This window comes from Lampris incognitus, chromosome 16 (assembly GCF_029633865.1).
Source record: "Lampris incognitus isolate fLamInc1 chromosome 16, fLamInc1.hap2, whole genome shotgun sequence".
In the NCBI taxonomy this organism is placed as follows: domain Eukaryota; kingdom Metazoa; phylum Chordata; class Actinopteri; order Lampriformes; family Lampridae; genus Lampris; species Lampris incognitus.
In genome coordinates, this window is record NC_079226.1 from 29,970,873 (window position 1) to 29,993,337 (window position 22,465).

The 22,465-nt window shown below is 43.6% G+C and overlaps 1 protein-coding gene across 3 annotated transcripts; it reads right to left on the minus strand.

The window, feature by feature from the left end:
• Window positions 1-3,298: 3,298 nt before the first annotated feature.
• elavl1a (ELAV like RNA binding protein 1a) lies at window positions 3,299-17,206 on the minus strand. Of its 3 annotated transcripts, none has more exons than XM_056296537.1 (7): window positions 17,085-17,206; window positions 16,137-16,196; window positions 9,075-9,255; window positions 8,459-8,562; window positions 7,613-7,766; window positions 7,241-7,466; window positions 3,299-5,614 (listed from the first exon to the last, which is right to left on the minus strand). In XM_056296537.1, the coding sequence occupies exons 2-7, from the start codon at window positions 16,170-16,172 to the stop codon at window positions 5,290-5,292; spliced, it is 1,026 nt and encodes a 341-aa protein (XP_056152512.1). In that variant the 5' UTR covers window positions 16,173-16,196; window positions 17,085-17,206; the 3' UTR covers window positions 3,299-5,289. The 3 variants fall into 3 exon arrangements, with proteins under 3 accessions (XP_056152512.1, XP_056152511.1, XP_056152514.1); XM_056296536.1 differs by having other exon boundaries at window positions 7,598-7,766; XM_056296539.1 differs by lacking the exons at window positions 16,137-16,196; window positions 17,085-17,206 and adding an exon at window positions 9,379-9,505 and having other exon boundaries at window positions 7,598-7,766.
• Window positions 17,207-22,465: the final 5,259 nt, after the last annotated feature.

Here is a 22,465-nt window from a genome sequence, read left to right on the forward strand (position 1 = left end):
AATTTGGGGACTCAAATTCAGCTAACATGCAGGTCTTTGGCCTGTGGGAAGAAACCAGAGTACCTGAAGGAAACCTTCAAAAACATGGGGAAAACCTGCAAACTCCAAATAGATAAACTGGAATCAAACACAACATGGCGGCAAACCATCATGATGCCCCAAGCCCAAACCATTATCTTAAAATTAACAAATTTCTAACAGAATTGAAAACTACCCATATCACTGCTACATTAAGTTTCTCTTTGTCTTTTGACTTGCACAACACCTGCAGTACAGCCCACACATGGTGTGTATATTTACAGATAGCTTGATCCCAACAGAATGGTCAGTCAAGTTTTTGGTAGCCACTCACTCTAGTTTGATGGATGGTAGTGAAGAGCTGCCGGATGGCTGGGCAACCACTGCAGAAATGGTGAGGGAGACAGCTAGGAAGGTACTTGGTGTGTCATCTGGACAGCAGAAGGACATCGAGAAGACTTGGTGGTGGAATGAGGAAGTATAAAGTATACAGAGGAAGACGTTGGCAAAGAAAAATTGGGATAGTCAGAGATGAAGAAAGTAGACAGGAGTACAAGGAGATTCAGCGTAAAGTGAATAGAAAGGTGGCAAAGGCAAAGGAAAATGCGTATGGTGCGTTGTATGAGAGTTTAGACACTAAGGAAGGAGAAAAGGACTTGTACCGATTGGCTAGACAGGGGGACTGAGTATGACGTTCGCAGATGACATTGTGATCTGTAGTGAGAGTAGGGTGCAGGTTGAGGAGAACTTGGGAGAGGTGGAGGTATGCACTGGAGAAGAGGAATGAAAGTTAGTAGGAGCAATACAGAATAGATACGTGTGAACGAGAGGGAGGACAGTGGAATGGTGAGGATGTAAGGAGTAGAAGTGGCGAAGGTGTATGAGTTTAAATACTTGGGGTCAGCTGTTCAAAGGAACGGAGAGCGCAGAGAGGTGAAGAAGAGAGTGCAGGCAGGGTGGAGTGGGTGGAGAAGTGTCAGTTGTTTGTGACAGAAGGGTTAAAGGGAAGGTTTACAAGATGGTGGTGAGACCAGCTTTGTTATATGGTTTGGAGACAGTGGCACTGATGAAAAGACAGGAGGCGGAGCTGGAGGTGGCAAAGTTGAAGATGCTAAGATTTTCATTGGGAGTGACGAAGGACAGGATTAGGAATGAGTATATTAGAGGGACGGCTTGGGTTGGACGGTTTGGAGACAAAGCGAGAGGCAAGATTGAGAGGGTTTGGACATGTGTGGAGGAGACATGCTGGGTATATTGGGAGAAGGATGCTGAATATGGAACTGCTAGAGAAGAGGAAAAGAGGAAGGCCAAAGAGGAGGTTTATGGATGTGGTGAGAGAGGACATGCAGGTGGCTGGTGTGACAGAGGAAGATGCAGAGGACAGGAAGAAATGGAAATAGATGATCTGCTGTGGCGACCCCTAACGGTAGCAGCCGAAAGAAGGAGCATTAACTACCAGTTAACGCAATAATAAGCATTAAGCAACTGTTAAAGAATGTCTCAACATTTATGGAGAGTTTACGGGTTATGGTACTATTAGTAAATGAACATCATTAGTAAATGATTACTAGACAGAGTTGACTCTTAATTAACTGTTAATGCATATTACTGCATTAACTAATGTTAATTAATGTACTCTTGTTGTAAAGCGTTAACGTTTAATTTTGGTATCATAATCATGGTCACGTTTTGTAAAACCCACAAAAATTGTGAACACATTTCATTAATTTCTGAAAAGCCTGCATTTTTTATTGAAACAATCCAAAGTTAGAAGACAATTTATGGACATATGCCTTGGGACGTCCATTTAAGCCCCCCCCCCAAAAACGAAACCATTAAAAACACTCAAATAACACATAACCATGTACATTGTCAAATAAATTACGTTTGTGCCTCCACTTTTGTCTTATACCATTCCTACATAAATTAAGGCAGAACGCAAAATAGCCTTTTCCATCTTTCTACTCCCACCAAGGCAAAAACAAAAAAACAAAAAACAAAAAACCTGCCAGCCATAATGTAACTCAAGTTTGAAAAAAGTGGATCATTATTAGCCACATGGCAACAAATGAGTTGAAAACAAGGATTGACAGTCACGACAAAAACAAAATGACAATTCTCTTTGTACCTTACCTGCTTTGGGCAAAAGTTGTGGAATAATGCACAAAGCCAAGGACTGCGACACAAAAAGGACATGTACAAGCCAAAACTCTCTTTAACTAGTGCTTAAAGGCCTCAACTTGAAGCTTACAAAGGAGAATAAACCTCCGAAACGGGGCTGGAGATACTTAAGCGGGAGGTCTTGTCAGTACACAAGCCAGAACAATGACAAAGATGTTTAAAACCAACACTAAAATACAGTCCTAAAATATTTGTGCGGGTATCCACGTTTCGTTGCCTACTTGCACCACTAGCTTCCATGTCCGCTGGATGCACGAGTTGCTGGGGCTCTCTATAATAGACTGCCATTATACACAGAAAACTAAAGGCCTTCGGAAATCAGAAAGCAAAGTGCAGAGAAAGTATGTGTAGAAATAGTCATAAAAAGGGAATTCAAACAAGTAGTCATGTCAGCATCATTTCGACCTTCAGTCACTTCCTGGAAAAAACAAAACTAGCATTCTATTGCGTCGCCCAGTCTGAGTGGAGGGACCCCTCTACTACTTCTCTGGTCTTTGTGAATGACAAAATGTCCATCACCGACTCAAACAGAGAAGAGAGCTCGAGTGAAAAAAAGAACTTTAAAAATCCTTGCATGTTAAAAGTTCCCCCCCCAAACAAATCCTTCTTTTAAGGTCTAAATGCACTATGAAATTTTGTGAATGCTGTGCCCTTGTTTGCGGTAAAACTTTTATCGTTATCAAAACAACGCTGGCTACACTTAATCCAACCTGAATGCTAGCTTCCACTCTCTTAAGACCCAACTGACGATGTTTGGTCACCGACCATTATCAGCAGGATACTTCATGAAGCAATCGGGCAGATTAAAAATACCTCGGAAATAAGTGTGTAAGGATCATTGAATTCTTTAGCACATGTACAGTACCTTGCCTTCTATGAAATGTTGCTTTCTGAAATATCCCGCTCCTCTGAGTATGTACAGGCTCAACAACCTTGTCTCCTGACGTCTTTTTGCATGCTCAATAATCCAGGTCAGGAAATCACATTAAGCTCAATCAGTTCATCTGGACACTTTTACTTAGAGAAGCATTTCATCACTCATCCAAGTGACCTCTTCAGTCTAAACTGACTGCAGGTATCCCCACTTTTACATCGTTATGCCACTGTATTGTTTATAAGGGTGGGGATACCTGCAGTCAGTCAAGACTGAAGAGCTCACTTAGATGAGCGATGAAACGATTCTCTCTCAATAAACGTGTCCAGATGAACGAATTCAACTTTCTGTGACTTGTCTCCTGACCTTTCATTGGTCCATATGGCAGGGTAATCTTCCAGCCTTCAAAACCCGTTTATCAGGGTGCCTCCGTAGCCGAACGGTTAAGAGCACAGGCCACACGGTCGCCAACAGTGGCCGGTTCAATTCCAGCCAGTGAGATCTTTGTTGACCCCTCTCTCCCCATTTCTTATCCGCCTCTTCGCTAACACTGTCTAATAGAAGGTGAAAATGCCCAAAAAAATAAACTTGAGAAGAATGATTGCTGCCGCCACTGTTGACAGAGCACACTTGTTATTACGGCCTGCTGTTAAGAGAGAGCACAGGTGCTTGTCAGGCCCACGCTGCTTTCGGCTGTGTAATGCGCCAAGCCACAAACACCCACTCACACTTCAGACATACGGATATCTGCTCGGAGCCGACGGCTGTCAATGGGATTGGCGTCTGTACTGCGTTCTTTGTCACTAGAAAATTAAAAAACAAATCTAAACCGAGTCAAAACCAAATGAGTGTAAATAAAACAAAAAACCAAACAAAAATTTCGGCAAAACAAAACAAAATTTAATGGTTTATATTCAAAGTCAAACAATCAAAACAAAGGAAAGAAAGAAAAAAAAGCAACTCTAAACCGACACAATTGTAACAAAGGCCATTCATTTCTCCTTGAACTCAGGATAAGCACTCCTTTAAGTTTCTGTTTTGTTTTTTTTACACTTAATGATTATAAACCTTCGCCTCTGGAAAAGGGAAAAAAGTTTAAAAAGAAAAAAAAAGACCAATTAACTCAAACAGGAAGAAAAAAAACAGCAACGTTAAGCTGACAGCACTGGTCTCAGTCAGTGTTCAATATAACCTCGAGTACCTGTTCAAAAACTTTTAATGTGTAAATTTTATTTTCTCTAAATCTGCTTACATTACATCTCAGGGGAAGAAGCTAAAAACCCTCAATCTCTTTGGTCCATTTTACTAATCCACCAGGACTTTTTACTTAGATACAACTTATAGGAGACACTGACCACACTGATTATGAAACAGAAAGATGTTTTTCCTCCAGAGCAAAGCCTTCCACATGTAAAACTCTTTTCCAAATTAGGGGGGGATGCAACATCAAGACAACTGATATTCATAGTGGCCAAAAACCAATTGGTTAAGAGCTTTGCTCTCTGTTATTCAGGATATAGCCAGCAGGGGGGGTCTGTCTGTCAGATGATAAATTAAGGCATCTATTTCTAGATAAGGACCAGAGTCCAAAAGACGTTGCTGCTTAGCCAAAGGGAAACGTCAGCTGCCGTCTCCCAGCAAAATCCTCTTCTGATGTTTTAGTAATCACATAAACCATTGTCAAATGAAACACCTGACACTTTGAGAGTAGTGTGCAGGATTTTGCTTGGATAACCTTGACTTTTTTTTCCCCCCATTTTCATTCAACCTGTGAAAGCCCTTTGCTTAACATGTGCAGTTCTGCACCATTACTCTTGTCTCACTCGTGGCTATTGTAAATTTCCATCACAAAGGGACAGTATTTTACCTTTACAAGAAATTGTCCAAGCAGGAAATTGGTCGGAGAATCTTGGAATTGGCTCCCTCCACTTAGATTAATATTACATTTGGAGCAGCCTCAGGCCACAGGTAAGAGTATAAAGACAAAAAAAGGAGAATTAAGTAAAAGAAGAAAAACAGTGGTGCCTAGACATTTGACATGTACAATGACGCAGAAGAGTGAATATCCACTTTGAGTGAGAAAACACTATTAAAAAAAAAAACCAAATTGCTGAGCCAAACTTTTACCAATTTATATCTACACTCTGCAATAAAAGCCTGGTGCATCAGTCTGTCTCGCCCTCTCTATCCCTCTCTTTTCTAATTGTTCAGCTGTCTTATTTGTGACCCTTGCTAGTTTTGAAGGACACTTGCAGGATCTTGTCTCCAAGACGGTAGCCGTTGAGACTGGCGATGGCCATGGCAGCCTCCTCGTAATTTGTCATGGTAACGAAGCCAAAGCCCTTGCACTTGTTGGTGTTGAAGTCTCGGATCACCTTGACGTTGGTGACAGCACCAAAAGGCCCAAACATCTGCCAGAGGATGCCCTCATCTGCGTCCTGGCCCAGGTTGTAGATGAAGATACACCAACCTGAGGAGGAGTTCCCAGGTACACCAACGCCACCCATTCCACCCATATGATCCACACTCATGGGGGAGAACCTGAAAAAAGGGGAGAAAGGCAACGTTAAAGATATGGTTTTCAGTATAAAATGTGTTACTTAAGCAAAAAACACCTAAGAGGGCTTCTTTTTTTTTTTTTTACAATGGTTATGGAAACAACAGCTAAGCGCTGTAAAGAAATACTCACATCACATGGTGACTGTGAGCAGGGTTCTAATTTGTGCCCAGACTGGGATCAGCACCTATTTGATTGGATCCGGCAACCTACTTTGTCAAAATCCTTAAATAATTTTTGTGTAATATTTAATATTATCTGTTCTGTCAATCTTTTATTTCCCACTGAAGTTACTTGTAAATCACTTATTTGCCTATTTTGGATAGATTTTAATTTAATTTAAAAAATAAAAAGTCGGGTCACTCACTCATTGATGCCTGAAGTGTGAGTTTTATGCACGTGACGCGAGCAAATATTACTGCAATTTGAATTAGGATACTCTCAGCAACAAGGAGGAAACTGGTAAAATGTCAAAAAGACAATCAAATTTGTTCCAATTTCTTCAAACCAGTAGGTCAGCCAAACCCAAAGCAGGCCAAAGTTATTTTGGCGGATCAACAAGGTGGCGATGATGGTGCCATCGATAATACTGAAACGCAGCGACGGAGACAGATACAGAAAGAACATGTCACTTAGTTTTGTTTCTTAGCCTGCTTTCTTTACGTGGTTGTAAATGGAACTTTCAGCCCATTTTCCCCCATTGACAGAATCCAGACAGAAGGAAAATGACAGGGAAGTGAAGGGGCCAGAGAGGGACAGAGAGCCAGAGATGCGAACTGTAAAAAAACCGTTTATTGCATCACAGATAGGACTTTTTTTTTGTGAACATCCTTTTTATTGAAAAAAAAAAACCCCATCCTTTTAGTGAGAAACATACAAGGACAGAGTCAGAGCTTGACCACACATATGCAGATATTTTTTCAACAGATATTTTCTCCCTCCATTAAAAAAAAAAAACATGGGAGGAAAATGTTCCATTTTGCAAAATGTTTGTATTAGTGTGGACTAAGCATCAGACTCTCGCCAACACCCAGCAGGTAATCACGACGACAACTTGCTCTCCTACGTCAACAAAACCTCCTCCACCGTCACACTGGTCTCCGGCGATATTATCCGGATCCCATGACGGGTGGACGGGGGTGGCGTCTGAGAATGCCATTCCTCCAAAGAACGGCAGGACTGTCACCAATCAGCCAACAAACAAAAGAAACACTTACCTGATCAGGCAGAAAAGACAAATGGAAAAAAAGGAGGGAAAATAATCTCACAAGTTAGAAACAGAGTACAGTCCAACCATTTACACTCACACATCTATCGCTGAGATCAGTGACAACTCCCAGCATGCAGTGCAGAGAGGGAGAGACAGAGAATGACAGAAAGACAGAGACAGAGCTAGATAGCTTTTTCAAGTCACTCATGAGGATATTCACCATTATCCTCATTTACGATTATCCCGATAATAGAAATTCACCACGATCAACTTTTTGTGAGTGTTTATCGTGATCCGCGATAAAATCCTATATCGTCCCATACCTAGAAGGAACATATCCCTGAATGATCCAAATGGTTCGCTAAAAACACCAATTGGAAAATGCCATCACTTCCCTCACCTGAACCGCTGTGCTTGGTGATGCAAGGGTCCCCCAAAGCGCCGGGACTGGTTGTGGTAGAGCTGGGAGATGAGCTGAGTGTTCTTCACCTGGTTTGGATTGGCAGCAAATTTCACGGTGATGGGCTCAGAGGCCCCAGGGGGCTTCTGGCCGTTTAGGTCTTTGATGGCATCCTCTGCCTCAGCCCGTTTGTCAAACCGGATAAATGCCACCCCACGGGACATACCTAGGCAAGGACCAGCAACAGCAGATCAAAAGAGAGGGAGGGACAACAAAGAATATAATCCACTTGCATAATTTCATAAAACAGAAGATACAGAAGGTGTGGAAAAGTCAATAAAAAAAAGGGTCCCCTACATTCTCCTGCTGTACCTGAAGCCTGGTCAACAAGTACACGTGAATTGATGATGCGCCCATAGCGGGCAAACATGTCCTCGACATCTTTCTGGGTCATTGTCTTGGGCAAGCCGCTGATATACAGGTTCGCATCCTTTATTGTGTCGGAGCTTGGCCGCGCATATGACACCTAACAGCAAACAGCAACAAAGTCCCCATTAAAAAGCTGGAAATGAGATCAAGTTAAATAAATTACAGGAACACCACCTTAGAATTATCAAAGATATATAATGCACATGAAATCACCCAAAACACTGATCTTAAGAAGTTTTGATGTTTCTTATCATTAACAAGGGAAGTTAGTTTGTATGTTTATTGCTTTGTGACAGTTCAGTGGACAAAATGTCTGAACATTAAAGCCTTTTTCTTGAGTCTTAAAAGGATACCTTTACAGTTTGGTCCTTGCAAAAATGATGAAATAAAAACAATTAAAATGTTGGGTCCATTGTTGTTACTTCTTTTCTCTTTTTTTTTTTGGAGGCAAAGTTTAACCTAACAGAGCTGGTCTGGATTTCTACTCTGCACTTAAATGGAAAAAAATAAATAAAGTGAAAGTACACAAGAAAACCATGGCAACGGAAAATAAAATCCGAATGATTCATCTCTAAATTAATAAAATTTAAACTCAAAACATAAAAAGAAAGTAAAATTTGAATATAAATGAAGACTAAAGTAAGTCAGATTGAGCGCCATCAAAGCAGTACAGCTTCCTTGGGCTGACATGTACTAGCTACTTAGCGGACGGCAAAGGAGCCACAGGGAGATTTATATATGACATGACATCTTTGGGTGACAGTTGTAGAACACCTTGTTGCACGTTACCTTGATAGTTTTAGACTGTAGCCTTAGTCCATTCAGTGTATTGATAGCTCTGTCTGCATCACTAGGGTTAAGATAGTTAACAAATCCGTACCCTAAACTGTGGCCTAGAAAAAAAAAAAAGGAAAACAATAAAACAAAAAAACGGTGTATCGTTCAAAAAAAATCTGCATACTGAACAAATAAATGTTTAAACAAAAATCTAAACATTGCATGCTAGTCAGAACAAAGAAACAAAGAAATTGATTTCAATTAAACAGGACTGTTTCTACTGGAACAAAAAACAAGAGCTTGGTTGTGAAGGTGTTATAACAGCATTAACTGAAGTAAGAAAATCAACATGGACTCCCTCTCAAACAAAAATTACATAAAATCACACAGAGCAAAGGAGCCACTGACAGCTGTCCTAAACGTATCCTGCAATTGTGACAAAGTATTCAATCCGTAGGGCCATGGGAAATCATAATGGTCAATGCCAAACCAGAATTGTCACCAAAGTTTCAAAGGGGGAAACTGAAGGGATACCAGATTTAAATTCACAATGTCTCAGTGACAGCTGGACTGTCCCGTCAAAGCTAGTAACATTTCAGAATGCATTTTGGGATGCATAGTGCCATACCTGCAACTTTGTCTCGAATGAGCTTGGCAGACTCCACCTCTCCGATGCTGCTGAAGAGGCTTCGCAGCTCGTCCTGTGTCATGCTCTGAGGCAGGTAGTTTACGATCAGGTTTGTCTTGGCATCCTTCCCTTCCTCCCCTCCCATGTGGTCTTCGTAACCGTTAGACATGTCATACACCTCCTGTGGTGGATGAAGTATTTCGAATTACAGGAGTGCAAACAAAAGAAGGTATGCAAATTCACTTACAGCAACATCTTGAAAGAGACGCTCAGTCTTCCAACATGCACAATTTAGGGCACCTACCATCAACTCTACTCCTCGTCTGCACAGGAAACCTCAAAAGCAGAAATGAGTAGACTCAAAATGAAACGAGTCGATTCAACATGTTAACTCTAAATAACGTCCCTCCATATAACTGTCTGAGTCTCCCAGCCACACCAATTAAAAACAAGTGAATAATCTATTGGCCTTGGTTTAAACTATATACTGTATGGTTCACTGACCCAACATGTAACCAACCACTTCAGCTAACTATGAAATAACTCCAGACAAAGATGAAACTAGGAGGAAATAGTGTAATAATACAGCAGCCATGCTCCTATGAAATCAAGTGAATCTCTTAAAAGATGCTTTGAACAAATTGAGCTGAGTAACGTGTCATTCTCTTACATCCAGCATTTCACAAAGGGAAGGACATGAGGTTATAGTAACTAATTAAATACACTTTTACCAGAGTACCTTCATATGAAACATAGATTTCTTAGTCAAAAGTGCATCAAGAACTGGTTAATCACTCATTGGAAGAGGCCATCCAGGCAATGCAGTTATGAGCCTATCCCTAAACAAGGGATTTAAAGATTAGGATGACAAAGTGGTGGTAGATCTGACATAACGCAAGCCTGAGTGATAATTAGCTGCATCCAGATCTCACTGCAATAATTTATACAATGCCAATGTCATATTACATAAATCCAGAAAGATTGTACCTTCCTGTAAAAAGAATCCAAATAGCTACCGTACCAGAACAAGGCTCTTTCCAAAATATTAATTAGGTCACATGTCAATCTACTTTGTCAGCAGACCGCTAAATGACCTGATTTGGCAAAAGATTTGTATAATCATCAACTTCACCAGCCCCCAAAAGAGCATGAAACTTCTCTTCACAATACTTTTGTTTGATTTCTCTTTCTGTTCATAAAAGTGTGTGCTGGTGGACATAGTCCCTGATGCCTGCAAAGGGATCAGACCTGAATGGGGCATTAGTCCTGTGGTCAACCTAACAGAGGTCCATTCATGCAGGAGAAGGTTTGGGATTGGGTATTCTGGTGGGGTAAGACAGACCTGAGAGAATGAATAAGACTCCTGTATAAAACAACACTGATGGAAGCAGGTCTGTGGGGTGGGGTGGTCTTTGATTCGAAATGTCGTCCTGGCTTTAAAGGAAGATTAGATGATCAGTCCCTGCAAAATAATTCTGATATCAAAAGGAATTCTGTGTACAGTCTTTATTGATGCAGTTGAAGATATTATATCATTGCCGGGCTTTACCTTCTGCATTCTCTCACTTTACTTCGTACCATGCTAAAAATGTTAAAAATCTGTGCCTAGCCTCAGGACCAGGAACAAATCTGCAAATTAATCCCATTAATCATTCTCATGAGACTAGGTCTGCCCACACTCCTTGAGAGCGGTTTCAAAGAAGTGGGTCCTTGCAGTCACTGAACAGTCAGAAGACTGGAGAGTCAAAAACAGCTTTACAGGCCATCCAAGAATTGTTGTAGCTGAGATGTAATTTAGAATTGTCTATGTTGACAGAAGTTTTGAATAGTAGATGTCTTTATGCATGCTCAATAATCCAGGTAAGAAAATCACAGAAAGTTGAATCAGTTCATCTGGACACGTTTATTGAGAGAAACGTTTCATCACTCATCTAAGTGACTACGTTTACATGATGTTAGAAAAAGTCGATTTATTATTGGGTTAGTCCAACTAAAACTGGACTTTTAAAATACATGTCGTACTAAATAAAATTTCTCGAAGTCAGACAAAAACACCTAGACAATGCAGTTGGGAATTGATTTTCTCTGACATGTACATGCTTCAATTGGCCCCAAACTGGCCTAGGCGTTCTACGCATGATCCATAGTTCCCGCAGTGGTCTTTCACCTGGAAGTCGAACTGCGTAGCATCAATAGTATCAACATGGCGAGTGCTAGAGCAAGAACCACGCATTTCTGGACAGCGCTGTAAAGTTGTCCATGTTTTCACTGCTCAACATGGAACCTGCTTGCCAGCTTGTTTGTTGCTTGTTTGGTACGCGACGCAATAGGTCAACCAGAAGAAGGTCCATTAGCAACCAGCTGAAAGGGGGCATATTGCCACCTAACGTACCGGGGTCAGACATACCTCTGTCAATAAATCGATTCTCCCCAGGTTCTTGTATACTGGGACAACGACAGTAGTCCAATTACATGTTCTAATTGAGCTACAACCGTAGCTTGACTTAAATTCGCATGAAACGCAGTGAGTGACCTCTTCAGTCTAAACTGACTGCAAGTATCCCCACCCTTATAAACAATACAGTTGCATAAAGACTGAAATCAACAACCAGTTTCATATGCAAATATGGGCGTGACCATTAACTAGAGTTTAAATGGCCATGTGTAGTATTCACAGAGGATCTGGGAATGTTTGCAATCACAGCATTGTAAGATGGTTGACAGATGTACTCTTAACCCCCCCCCCCCCCCCGGCCTCAGTTCAGGGATGGTCGTTCCCTCTTAACATAGATGCCTGCAGTCAGTTTAGACTGAAGAGGTCACTTGGATGAGTGATAAAATGTATCTGTCAATAAACATATCCAGATGAACTGATTCAATCTTCTTTGACTGCAGGTATCCCCACCCTTATAAACAACAGTGGCATAATGACCAAAAACAATTGGTTTCATATGCAAATTGCCATGAGCATTAACTAGAGTTTTCAAAAGCAATGTGTACTATTCACAGAGGACTTGGGAATGGTTGCACAGAATTGTAAAATGCGACAGATGTACTCTTAGCCGCCCCCCCCACCCATGATTACTGAGCATGCATAAAGACATTTTGACTCATTTCGGCAAGGATTGCCTTAAACTTGTACATGTGTACAAGCGAACGGCATGTAAAATGGCATACTACAGGAACCACCTGATTTTCAGCCTCAGATGCAGACAGAGCGGGATTACACCTAAGAGCCTGTAAATTAAATCTTCGGTCAAGGGCCACCGAGCTAACAAGATCCTCCAGAAGGCATAGAGCCAGCTGTTGAACGAACAGGTGAGACAAACTAATTTTACCATTGATGCTTTGAAAGCCAAAGAGGAGCAGATCCAACAGAGACCCACATTGCATCTAGATGAGACCACTTTCCAATGTGTGATTGAGTTCACAGAGAAGGCTTGTCTAACACACCAGGGAAAGTCAAAAACCAGTAGCAAAAGAAGTTCAACCTACTTATTGCACATCAGAGACATCGGCAAACAACTGACAGCGCCCTCAATGGCAGACAGAGACAGACGCCAGATACACATCGGCGATGAGGACAAGTGGGTGAAGAATCTGTCTGACAGACAACTCACCCAGGTGGAGATAGACATCCTTGCTAAGGAGCTGCATTTTGCTGTCACACCGAGGCAAATCCCGCTAGCACAACTGATCACAGCCACAGAATCAACAATCCATAAAAACAACATTGCAGACCCGCAAGTGGAGCAACTGCAGACAAGAGTTTCAGCTGGCCTCAACAATGCGAAGGCGCCACCGTCCAACATCAGTAGATGAGGAAAGCTCTCGCGACTCTCAGTAAGGACAATAACATCATCATCCTTCCAGCAGACAAAGGCAGATGCACTATTGTATTAAACCAGACAGACTATCATGACAAAGTTATGACGTTACTTAGCAACATGAATACTAATGAGCGCCTGAAACGAGAACCAGGCAGTGGTTACAAGAAAAAGGTGATTGTCTGAAGCTGTTAGAACAGGACAATGCTATTGACAGAATTTTGTACCACAGATTATACGTAGGGTAAACTAAACCTAGTCTGTATGGTTCAGCTAAAATACATAAACAGGATGTGCCATTATGGCCTATTGTGTGTATGATTAACTCAGTGACCTTTAACATCTCTTTAAGTTTCTTGCATCTATTCTTAACCCGTTGGTTGGCAGTAATGAATATCACATTTAGAACATTAAGGTTTTTTTGGACAAGGTAAGGGACATCATTATGGTGGGGGATGAAACAATGGTCTCTTATGACGTTAACTCTCTCTTCACGTGTTCCTGTTGAGCAATGAAGGTAGTCCATATGAAATTACAAAACGACCCCGCCCTTAGCAGTAGGACCACCCTTAACCCTGACCAAGTGTGTCTGCTCCTGAAGCTGTATCTTCAGTCCACATACTTCAAATACAGGGGGCATAACTACAGACAGAGATGTGGGTGTGCTATGGGTTCCCCAGTTTCACCTAGTGGTCAATTTGTATACGGAGGATGTGGAAAAGAGGGCTCTGATGTCCTATCCAGGGACACCACCTAGCCTTTGGTTCAGATTTGTGGACGATACCCGAGTTAAAATTAAATTTCAGGACATACCATGTTTCACTAACCACATTAGCTTGGTGGAAAACCACATCAAGTTCACCAGGGAGGATGTGAAAAATGACAGCCTAGCTTGTGAAATTGCAATTGGTGATGGGGGACATTTGATTGTTGATGTTTACCGTAAACCAACACATACTGATCACTAGTTAAGGTTTGACTCCGATGACCCGCCGGAGCACAAACAAGGAGTCATCAGGACGCTGTACCACCGAGCTGACAACGTCCCCACTGACATAGCGGTCAGGGAAGGGGAGAAATCCCACATTAAGCAGGCGCTGGTTAAGTGTGGTTATCCTAACTGGGGGTTTGTCAAAGCCAGAAAGACGCCCATATAGTGCACCAGCTGATCGAAGAGAGAAGGTCAACAGCTGCCTAACCGTAAACCAAGAAAATGCCCAAACCGTACACCAGCTGATCAAAGAGAGGAGGTCAACAGCTGCCTAAGCATAAACCAGTGGAAATTCTGCATGTGGCGGGAGTGTCAGAAGAGTTGAGACGCATTTTCCAAACACTGCGTCTCAGTTGCTTTCAAACCCAAAACACGCTGCAGCAGAAATTGGTGCACCCCAAGGATCGGGTCCCCTGGCACAAACAGAGCAATGTAGTACACGCTGTTAAGTACCAGGAGATAGTCTACACCCATCTACAGGCCAGCAGCCACTCTTTCAAGGATGAGGATGTGCACATCCTTGATAGGGAGGAATGCTGGTTTGAAACAGGAGTCAAAGAAGCCATCTATGTGGAGGTAACGACCATCCCAACCGGGGGGGGGGGGGGGGGCTAATAGTAGTACATCCGTCACCATCTTCCAATGCTGTAATTGCAACCATTCCTAAATCCGCTGTCAATAGTACAATTTGCCAATGAAACTCTAGCTAATGCTCATGCCAATTTGCATATGAAACTGATTGGTTTCCATCCATTATCTGAACCGCTTATCCCGCGCTCAGGATCGCGGGGATGCTGGATCCTATCCCAGCAGTTATTGGGTGGTAGCCAGGGAGACACCCTGGACAGGCCGCCAGCTCATCACAGGGCCCGATCGGTTTCCTATGCAAATTTTTCATATGCAAACATATGCATTTTTTCAAATCCATATGTCTAATATAAGACAATATGTACATATGACCACATGACAATATGTCAATATAAGAATTTCATATGTCTGTTTCATTTGGGCGGCACGGTGGCACAGTGGTTAGCACGGTCGCCTCACAGTAAGAAGGTCCTGGGTTCGAGCCCCAGGGTACTCCAAACTTCGGGGTCGTCCCGGATCGTCCTCTGTGTGGAGTTTGCATGTTCTCCCCATGTTTGCGTGGGTTTCCTCTGAGGGCTCCGGTTTCCTCCCACAGTACAAAGACATGTAGGCCAGGTGAATCGGCCATACTAAATTGTCTCTAGGTATGAATGTGTGTGGGTATATGTCGGCCCCTGTGATAGTCTGGCGGCCTGTCCAGGGTGTCTCCCCACCTGCCGCCCAATGACTGCTGGGATAGGCTCCAGCATCCCCGCGACCCTGACAGCAGGATAAGCAGCTCGGGTAATGGATGGATGGATGTTTTTCTTATGCAAAGTTTTCGGTTGTAAGGGTGAGATACATGTGGTGAATAGTAGTTAGTTTCAACATGGAAGCCATGTTGAACGATGCAAACAGTGCACAACATGCGAGTGTGATGTTGGTTGTAGTAATGAAAATCCACTGGTACTGGTTCTGGAAAAATTGATTACCGTTATCAGATTTTGCCAAAGACTAAAATCCAATGCAATGAATAACAGTTGTAAAAAAAATGCAAAATGGTTTGATCTACTAACTTTTGGCACATGAAAGCCTTTATTTCTTTAATGGTGGAAAGAGCCCATCAATCATTTTGCTCTATGACACCAAATAAATGGTCTGAGTCCACAATGTGCAGCAGTAATGGATATGAACCGTGTATCTGCCGATATTTGGGGGGAAAAAAAGTACTCCGAATCAGTATCATTAATGAAAATGTGATATTGGTGCATCCCTATTCATATTACCGGACTTGATGACTTTTTCCTTTGCTTCCAATTGTTTCTTAGAGTTCTGCTGCTTCTTGTTTGAAATACAGTGCAACTTCTCCTTTTTTCCTATCTCCAAAGTTGTGACTGTACTGTTCACAAATTCAGCAGGCATAAAAAAATCTTTCATGAACAATCAATGCGATCCAGGCATGAAACTGGCCTGGCCCATAATGGTTCTGTGCTCAACTTTAATACAATCTAGCAGGGCAATATTGTGTGAGGTTAAATAACAACAAACGTTGTGCCCACTGTGACGCTGAGCTGAATTACTAATCTTGAACTTTTATTTCCTCAGACTTGTCATCAGAATTATCAGTCTACAGCCATATACTAAAATAGTAATAGTAAGGACAGATCTCATACTCACTTTCAAGTACCTAATGTGTCCTCTCCGAACTGCCATGAAGACACTATACTGCTCCTGGGGCTGAACAAAAAATACATACAAGAAAATCGAACGTTGAATGAAAACGAGGGAATGGTGGCAGACAGCAAACAAAGAAGCATGACTTGGTTTCCAGAAACAACAAACTAAACAAACATATTATACGCAAGCCAAACCAAATTCTCAAACAGCTGAAAATCGATTTATTTTGGGGTGCCAATTTATGAACAAGATTAATACCGGGGTTAACGTCATTTGAGAATTTAAACAGATCATTACCGCCAGTTTACATTATATAATAATTTTATGTAGCACTACTAAAACAACGTCACAAAATGCACGTTTGGCACAATGCGCCATTTGTATTCTCTCTAGAGTCTAGATGTATATAACGCCGCTGCTTAGCCTTTAAGCCCTAAGGAGATCTGAACTTCCTAGATAATCGAGCGTTAAGGGCCTTGCGTTGGCTTTTTATGCAGAGGCCTACCAAGCGGACTAGCATCAACAGCTAGATTAGCTGACTAGTAGTTGGTGGCATGTTAAATCCGCTTCAGGTGACAACGTCAAATTGCGACCGCAAACAAACTCTACAACCGGACAAAACAGAATATGGATCCTAAAAATGGCAAGAATGACCAATACGGTCACTACCATAACAAAAATATCCAAGGTGGAAAAACGTCTGCTTTCACCGGCTAGCTGAGGCGCCGTGACGCCATTTTCGCGATCGTCTGATTGATGCAGCGCTTTTCCGCGCGCTGTTACGGGAGCTGCCTGCTACAGGCCTATGTGGCTAGCTCGCCCGCCTAGCCCCCCGCTCGGAAGGCCTCAGCAGCAGCATGGCAGACGCGCTGCGTCGCTGCAGCCAACCGATATCGCAACGTGTTTTTACGACGTTTTGAGTTGCATGTATCGAAGTTAAAGTCTTACCAGCTTTTTTTGGGGGGGATTTGGCGATTTTGCTCTTCTGGAATTTCTCTCTTTTTCGCGGCGGCTACGACGTTCACTTGACAGCCCCCTCTCTCAAGAACCAACGGAAGTGAACAACGAACGAGAACACGCCCATTTCAGCGCCGCCGCGTTCAACAAACGCAAGTGGGCTAGACGACATTTCTGGTTCGAAACAGCTTTAAATTACAAACCGTGATCAAAACGAGATTAGAAGCACAAAATGTGAAATGAAAAGGCAAACCAATCTATTATTTTGGGGCACGTGTTTAGATTATAAAACATGCACCAGTTGCTAATTTCAAGCGGAAATCTGGGACTTCAGTTAAGAGCTGTTTCCACCGAGTCAAGTTACCTAACTTGCATATTGACCAGGGGCTGTTGACACTTCCCATGCACCCATCATCATCTTGTTCTTCCTGTTTTTTTGGGGGGGGGGGGTATTTTAGGTTTATTGGCAGTTGGCGAACAACGATTTGGTGCATTACCGGTACCAACTGTAATGGAGACTGGATCAGAACATCTGTTTACTAAAAAAAGAAAAGGAAAAAAAAACGCATGTCCTCTCAATTAAATTAGTTATTTCACAGGTTTCTGAGAGGGACCAAAAGTCTCTCAGCAGCTGCTGCACACATTCTCCGGAAACTCCCAACAACGCCCAGAAATGTCCTTGCTGGATGTACCTTTATGTGAATTTGTGTAGGCCTCAGTAGATGACGCTAACTATCCAACCAGACAAACACTCCCAAGAAAACTCCACGGCAAGGGTATCGATTTTCATTAAGTTTACTGAGAATCTTGTGAAAAGATGTTGCTTTAGCGGGCAGAATATAGAAGAACGGCGTTTAAAATGAAGAGCTGATGACGATGGCGGTGCGTATCGCGAACCATGAGTTTACTTCCAGAAGCCTGGCTGCTGAAATCCGTCTCACACAGGAATTAAACAAGCAAGAAACGACCTTGTACATGAACTACCGCAGGATGGTGCTACTACGCAACATAAACAATTCAAACACATTAAGCTACTTTTGTAGGGGCAGAAAACTCCCCGCTTGGGATCTTTACAGATCCCACATTAACTGACAACAACCAGTCTTTGGAGACTGAAGCAGGACTACTTCCGTGATAGGAAAAAAAAACTTCCGTGGTAGGATGAGAGAACGTATTTTTTTGTTCTGCCTTTGACGACTTGTGCTTCAACTTTTTGCATCAATCCATCTCTTCCTGGAAAAGTTTTTGTGACGACGACCATGGGCCATTCATTTCTTCTCGTCTGATTGTCTTTCAGAAGAACGATATCCCCTTCTTGAAGGTTTGACCTTTTCCCTTGCTACTTGTAGCGGAACTGCAACGTTTTGAGGTATTCGTTTATCCACCTGTTACAAAAGGTGTCAGCCAGGTTTTGAACTTGTTTTCACTCCTCTTTGAAGAGATCTGCTTCTTCGGAGTTGCGTGGAGGTGGGGGGGGGGCACAGAGCCTGTTTTGAGGGTCAGGAGTGTTGCTGGGGTGAGGATGAGAGGCGATTCTGGATCCGATGACACTGGGATGAGCGGTCTGGCGTTCATGACTGCCGCTACCGCAGCCGTGTTATCAGAACTTCATGTGTCGGATGGGAATTTTTCTGTTCAAGCAGGATGCAGTCCAAAATACAACAGGAGATGCCAATCATACCTTCCCACGTGCCACCCATGTTGGACACGTGGGGTGGATTAAACACCCACGTGCAGTTCTGTGTGCTCAGGTACTTCTCCACAATATTGAAGCTCAGACTTGTATTGTCCATCTCCAGCTCTCTGGAGGCACAGACAAAGTTTGTGCCACAGTCAGATTGTATCTGTTTTGCAGGGCCCCTAAATGCGAAGAACCTTCTTAAAACATTGATGAAGCTGCTAGCGCTCACTGGCTCGATCACTTCTATATGTACCGCCCTCGAACACATGCATGAGAACATCACAGTCCACCATTTAGAGTTGGAGTGTCCTCCTCTTGTGCAACGTGACACAATGTCCCACAGCCCAAAGACGTCGACACCTGCATAGGTGAAGGGAGGTGCTACTTGCAGTCGTTCGGCTGGTAGGTCCGCCATCTGCTGATGTTGTTTTTCCCCGCAGCCTCCTACAGGTGACACATTTGAAATGTAGACTGCTGATACGCCGTTTTGCTCCTACCAGCCAGAATCCAACAGCTCAAATAGCACCCTCAGTGAAATGCCTCCCCTGATGTTTCACGGCTTCATGATGATGGCGCACCAGCAGGGCTGCCAGATAGTGCTGGCCAGGAATGATGATGGGGCGAGTCACTTCCATACCCAAACTCAACCATCCTATACGTTTTCCTATTCTCAGAAATCCGTCGTGGTCTATAACAGGGTGCAACTTCCGCAGGCTGCTGGAGGGTAAGAGGTTGCACCCCGAGGCTACGCACCTGAGCTCTTCTGCATAGCACTCGTTCTGGATGCTCTTCACAATCCATATTTTGGCCTTCATCAGCTCTTCCTCTGTAGGATGACAGATGTGCCACCCCTGACACTTGTCTTGGACAGAGTGGGTGAAGGTGCAAGCTATGTGGCTCAGATGTGCCACAGCAGTGACAAGAGTGCTAAACTTGGAGAAGCATTCAACGTCTTGAGGGTATACCACACCTCTGGAAACATGTGTGAGACTTGTAGTCACATGAGGACGCACCTCAGAGTCGGAGGCAGTAAGTCTCTTATGGCTCAGATGGGTAAAAAGATGCGTTCTGAAGAAAGGCTGGTCCTGTGAGCCATGTTGCGCTGCTGAGGATGGCTGGTAGCACAGATCTTGATCCAATGTCAGCAGGATTCAGGTTGGAACAGACATACTTCCACTGGCTAGGACAGGATGATTGACGGATATGTAATGTCCACAAATACACGGGACGACTGTGTGAGCGAATAACGGGGGCTTTATTTTATCACTCTCGTTCTGTCATTCATACATCCATGCTATGTGTCCCGTATACATGCTCGTTCCCCCCTCCTACTTCCGTACTCACCCCACAACCCCTTGCTTCTCTTAAAGAGGTATTCTCTATTAAAGTCTGAACATCACATCCCTCCAACATCTCCAAACAAAACGACAAAACATACTTGGCAAAAGGGGAAGATGTCAAAATAAACAAAACATTTTTCTTGACTACAGTGTTTCTTTTTTTTTCTTTTAGTAAGCAACAGCAGAAACAAACGTTTTTCTGTGACTACAAACAGCTTTTTTCCCCTTTTAACTTAGTATAAAGTCTTTAAGGTACTCTGGCTGCTTCTGAACTACCCTTTGTGGGTAGTGAGGGATGCCAGGGGTTTCCGGGCCTGATGGTGCCATTGGGGGTGCCCTGTCCGTGTCGGTGTGGGAAAACCCACTAGGACTACCTATGGGTTCAGTCTGTTGAGGCATGATGCTTTCGTGTTCTGTAGCGGCAGGCATAGGTCGAGCTAGTGAGGGAAGCACTTGCTTGAAGTGTGATGTGTTCCTTGTCACCACTCGCTGCTCACGTTGTGCAGTGGCAATTGTTCCTTTCATTGCAATGACTTGGAACAGATCAGGATGGAAAGGGGATTGGAACTTGTTGTCTGGTCGCAGTCTTTTGACTAACACATGGTCTCCCACTTTCAGAGCAGAGGAGGGACGACAGAAGCGTTTGTCGTGGTGCCCTTTCATCTTCTCTTTTGCTTGTGTGTCTTTGGCTCTCATGAGCTCATCCAGGACTGTGGACTGGACACTGGGCAGTGTTGTGCGCACTTGCCTACTGAACATTGCTGTGGCAGAGGGTGTCCCAGTGGAGCAGTGCAGTGTTGTTCTATATGCTCGCAGGAAGTGATTGAGTTCTTGATGAGTGTTTTTGTGCCCCAGTGTTGCAATCCTGAGTGCTTTTCTTCAGGGTATTCATGAATCTTTCCACTTTGCCATTTGCTTGGGGCCAGTATGGAGTTATCTTTCTGTGGTGGAATCCCAGGTACATTGCAAACCTGGAGAACTTTTCAGAGTTGAACAGTGGACCATTGTCACTCTTGACGACTTCTGGAATGCCATATGCTGAGAAGATTTTGTCTAGCTTTGGGATTACAGTTTTGGCGGATGTGGTGGATACTGTCTCCACCTCAGGGAACCTTGAGTAATCATCCATCACTACAAGTAGGTACTCTCCATTTGGCAAGAAGCAAAAGTCGATACTCACTTCAGTCCAAGGTGCAGCTGGCAGGGGAGTCATCTGAAGTGGTGCGTGAGACTGTCGTGTTTGTTACTGCCTGGCAGGCAAGACAGGTTGTGATGCCGTCCTCTGCCTTTTGGTCGATTCCTGGGAACCACACTTTCTAGCGGAGTAGTTTCTTTATTTTCACCACCCCCTGGTGGCCTTCATGGGCAATGTCTATCACCCGGCTGTGCAGTGAGGAAGGTATTACAAGTTTATTCCCTCTCAGCAGGAGAGCAGATGCAGACACCATTAGCTCTGATTTCTTTGCGTGAAAACACCCGAGAACTGACTGCTGGGCTGGAGACATGTCCGCTGTCTGTTCCAGAAGAGTGTGCCACTGTCCAGTCCTGACAGCAGTCATAACCCTTTGGAGGCATGGGTCAGATTGTGTGGCAGCATGAATCTCCTGTAGTGTCATGGCAAGGGGCACATTGTGGTTGATGATGAAGCGCACATGGGCTTCAGCCAGCTCAGTGGCATGTGTGTCCTTGGACTCAGGTGTGGAAACAGGGTGCCTGGAGAAATAGTCTGCTGGGTTACTGGCACCTGCCCTGTAGACCACAGAGAAGCTGAAGTTTTGCAGTTTCAGCAACCAGCGTTCGATTCTGGGAGGAGGGGAGGACGATGGCTTGTTGAACATGGGCACGAACGGCTTGTGGTCTGTAACGACTGTGAAAGTGCATCCAAGTAGATAGAATTGGAAGTGAAGGCAACCCCAAATCACAGCTAGGGCCTCGCTCTCAGACTGTGAGTATCTCTGTTCCACAGGTGACAACGTTTTGCTGGCGTAGGTGAGTGTGTGTAGTCTACCATCAGAGTCAGTTTGGGTTAGAACAGACCCAAGGCCTACAGGGCTTGTGTCCATGACAACCTCCGTGTGTTTTGATTGGTCAAAGTAGGCCATAACTGTGTCGCTGCTCAGAGTACTTTTGAGTGTGTTGAATGTGGCCTGGTGTGCGGGGGACCAGTTCCACAGTTGGTCCTTCTTTGTGAGCTCTCTGAGGGGCTATGTCAGGGTAGCTAGAACTGGAATGAAGCGATCACAGTATGTGACAAGGCCCATGAAACTGCGGACCTCTCCATGATTCTGTGGGGCTGTGGTCTCCTTGACTGCTGCAGCTTTCTTGGGGTCCACTGAAATGCCTTGGTCAGA

Coding starts and splice junctions, on each gene's coding strand:
- elavl1a (XM_056296536.1), bottom strand. CDS start 16,172: ATGGCAGTTCGGAGAGGACACATTAGGTACTTGAAA. Junction 8,563..9,074: donor CATTCGAGACAAAGTTGCAG/GTATGGCACTAT, acceptor TTTTTTTTCTAG/GCCACAGTTTAGGGTACGGA. Junction 5,615..7,240: donor CACCAAGCACAGCGGTTCAG/GTGAGGGAAGTG, acceptor CCCTTTTTTCAG/GTTCTCCCCCATGAGTGTGG.